Below are 2960 nucleotides of genomic sequence, written 5' to 3' on the forward strand. Positions count from 1 at the left end.
CCTATAAAGCACAACTTACATATCCCAATATAGGAAAACCGTACATTTACAAATAGCGACAATAAAAAAATCGCATACTTTTCCGATTTATTTTTCTGTGTATCATCAAGTGGGGATCATTGACTATTACTTTGAAAAATCTACTCAAGTATAACATTGTACTTACAATTTCTTTCTTATTTAGGCATTAAACCTTAAAAAAAAAAACTACCCACTTACAAGCAAGTTAAAGAACATATCAATGGAAACACTAAAGGAAAAAAAACAAACGAACATCTCATATTTAAAACATAACTCAGTGATCAAAGTTTCATACATAAATAACAGAAGAAAAATGTTATGAAGAAAGAGGCAAAGTGTTTGAAAGCTTTAAGCACTCGCTTTGGCATCTTTTGAGGCAAATATCATTCCAATTTGGGACTTGATGTTGGTTGACACAAACAGTTCTTGCACAAGCATCAGCACAAGCATCGAGTTCAGAGACACCACAAACAGTGACACATGTATCTGGATTTGGATCTTTTGAGAATGCACCAACTTTTTTCAACATTCTTTTTGAAGTGCATACCCTTTCACATACAAATATATCATCAGAACTTTTTTCACGACCTCGAGCACTCTTCAATCTTTGCTCTTCTGCTCTTCTGTTCTTCATTCTTAAAGCTTGACCTGCCACCAATGCAGGAACTGCTGCCCCCACCAAAGATATCCACCAATCTACCATTTCTTCCTGAAAAATTACTACATTCTAACATTTTCATCACAACTTGCTCAATACAACAAAATCCTACAAGATCAAAACTTTTTTCCGTAGTCAAAATGAGAAGAAACTTAACAGAAATTGGAACTAGAATAAACCCTATTTCCAACTCTTTACGTGATTTTGAACAACTCAATCCAAAACAAAATATTTCAAACATAACACTGGAATTTCAGGTGAAACTAGTTTTCAAGTAGCTGTATAGAAAACTGAAACCATGGAGTCATCATATAAACCCTACCAAAATCTCCCAGTCGAATCGAATTTATGATTACTGTAAAATCAGACTGGTTCTTTGAGTGAATAACTCAAAACGCACAAAAAATCATCAGCATTAAGAATCATTATACAGTACCTTCGTTATAGTGTGAGTAGATAGCTAGGGTTTGGGTCGATTTCTCCGGCGTCCTTTATTTGTCAACTAATTGGAATGTTAAAGTTGCACCCTTATGATTTACTCATGATGTTTTCTACGGTATGAAGTTTCGGAATTAACATTTTAACCCCTAACTTTCTTGTGCTGTTATTAGGAATGGCAACGGGACGGGTCATGATTTCCCAAACCCGAACCCGATTTCTAAATGTGTCCCCGACCCCGACCTGATACCCGACGGGTTTCTTATCGGACCCAAAAACCCGAAACCCGACCCTAAACCTGATAAATACCCGCAATGTGGCAGAAAAAATTAGGTTTCAACAATTCTAAATAAGAACATCAAAAATCAGTTTCAAGAGTACAAAAATCAGCTTAGGTTTCAACCAATGTAATATCAAATTCAACAATTCTACACAGATTAGGTTTCAACAGCACAAACATCAGCTTCACAGTTCAAATAAGCACAAATTCTACATAAGAACATCAAAAATCAGTTTCAAGAGTACAAATTAGCAAAAAGTCAGATTCAAACAGTTCACATAAGCTCAAATCCGAAATCAGAAAATCAGAAATCGATTTCAAGAGTACAAATTAGCACAACATCAGATTAACAGTACAAACAAGCTCAAATTCGAAATCAGATCAATAAGAAAACAGAAATCAGTTTCAACAATGTATTTGAAGGGTGAAATGTCAACTAGTGGCGTCGATTAAAGAAGAGAAGAGAAATCAGATCAACCTGTTATCAATTTCAAGAAAGAATGAAATCAGAGGTCCAATTTCGAGTTTGATGTTGATATATTACCTGCGATTTTTTCTTGTGCTTGGCGTCGATCGAAGAGAAGAAGAGCTGTGCGTCGATTGATTAAAGAAGAGAAGGGTCACAGGTCGCTGCTTGCTGGACGCTGCTTGCTAGACAATGGTCACTGGTCGCAATAGCTTCCTATTGATCGACGATGGTGTACTCGATTAGTTGACTTCGATGAAAATGAATGATGAAAACGATCGACCGATCATCGGACCATAGCTGAAAATTTGATTTTGTCAATTTGAAATAATGAGTCGGCTGGAAGTCCGGAACCTAGAAGAGAAGCGTGAATGTGTGATTTTAGGGTTAGTCTTCCAGGGGCAAAAGTGCGATATATATATATATATATATATATATATATATATATATATATATATATATATATATATATATATATATATATATATATATATATATATATATATATATATATATATATATATATATACTAGTCGTTTACCCGCGCCAAGCGACAGGTGCCAATAGTTTTTCATAAATTAGTTTTTAGAGGTGATTAATTTTTTTTGCGCAAACAATTTTCTACTTCTAAACATTTATTAAGAAGAGTCATCTTGTAAAACACTTATTTATACACCACATTTGATGTATAGAATTCACTTTCATTGAATTGCTTGTCGGGATTCAACGATACCTTTGTATTGGCATATGGTCCAGATAATGACACATAAAGTTGATCACGCAAGAAAACCGATTCTGGAAGATAAATACCTATATTCATAATTGTTTGTCATTGAGCTTTATTGATTGTCATCGTGAAACATGTCATTTGATCTCCCAATCTCTTTTGGGCGAGTAATTGTCTTTTGGAAAATGGTTTCATTTAAAGTAGTAGCAGTTTTTGGTTATAAATAAAAATATGTTGCATTAAAAACAAAATATATTGTTATTTTGGGTTACAAATAAAATTATATTATTGTTGTTGGTTGAAAAATAGACATATTGTTGTTTTGTTAAAAAGTATATTGTTGTTTTTGATAAAAATAAAAGTATGATAT

At 33.4% G+C, this 2960-nt stretch overlaps 1 protein-coding gene across 5 annotated transcripts; it reads right to left on the reverse strand.

Moving 5' to 3' along the window:
• Positions 1-256: 256 nt before the first annotated feature.
• LOC145133649 (thionin-like protein) lies at positions 257-2258 on the reverse strand. Of its 5 annotated transcripts, none has more exons than XM_079068585.1 (3): positions 1942-2258; positions 1116-1415; positions 257-730 (listed from the first exon to the last, which is right to left on the reverse strand). In XM_079068585.1, exon 3 carries the CDS (start codon positions 722-724, stop codon positions 338-340), a length of 387 nt encoding a protein of 128 aa, XP_078924711.1. In that variant the 5' UTR covers positions 725-730; positions 1116-1415; positions 1942-2258; the 3' UTR covers positions 257-337. The 5 variants fall into 5 exon arrangements, with proteins under 5 accessions (XP_078924711.1, XP_078924709.1, XP_078924708.1 ...); XM_079068583.1 differs by having other exon boundaries at positions 257-741; XM_079068582.1 differs by lacking the exon at positions 1116-1415.
• Between the last annotated feature and the right edge of the window lie 702 nt (positions 2259-2960).

The sequence above is a fragment of the Lactuca virosa genome, chromosome 8, assembly GCF_052849685.1.
Source record: "Lactuca virosa cultivar CGN04683 chromosome 8, Lactuca_virosa_CGN04683_v6, whole genome shotgun sequence".
Lineage (NCBI taxonomy): Eukaryota > Viridiplantae > Streptophyta > Magnoliopsida > Asterales > Asteraceae > Lactuca > Lactuca virosa.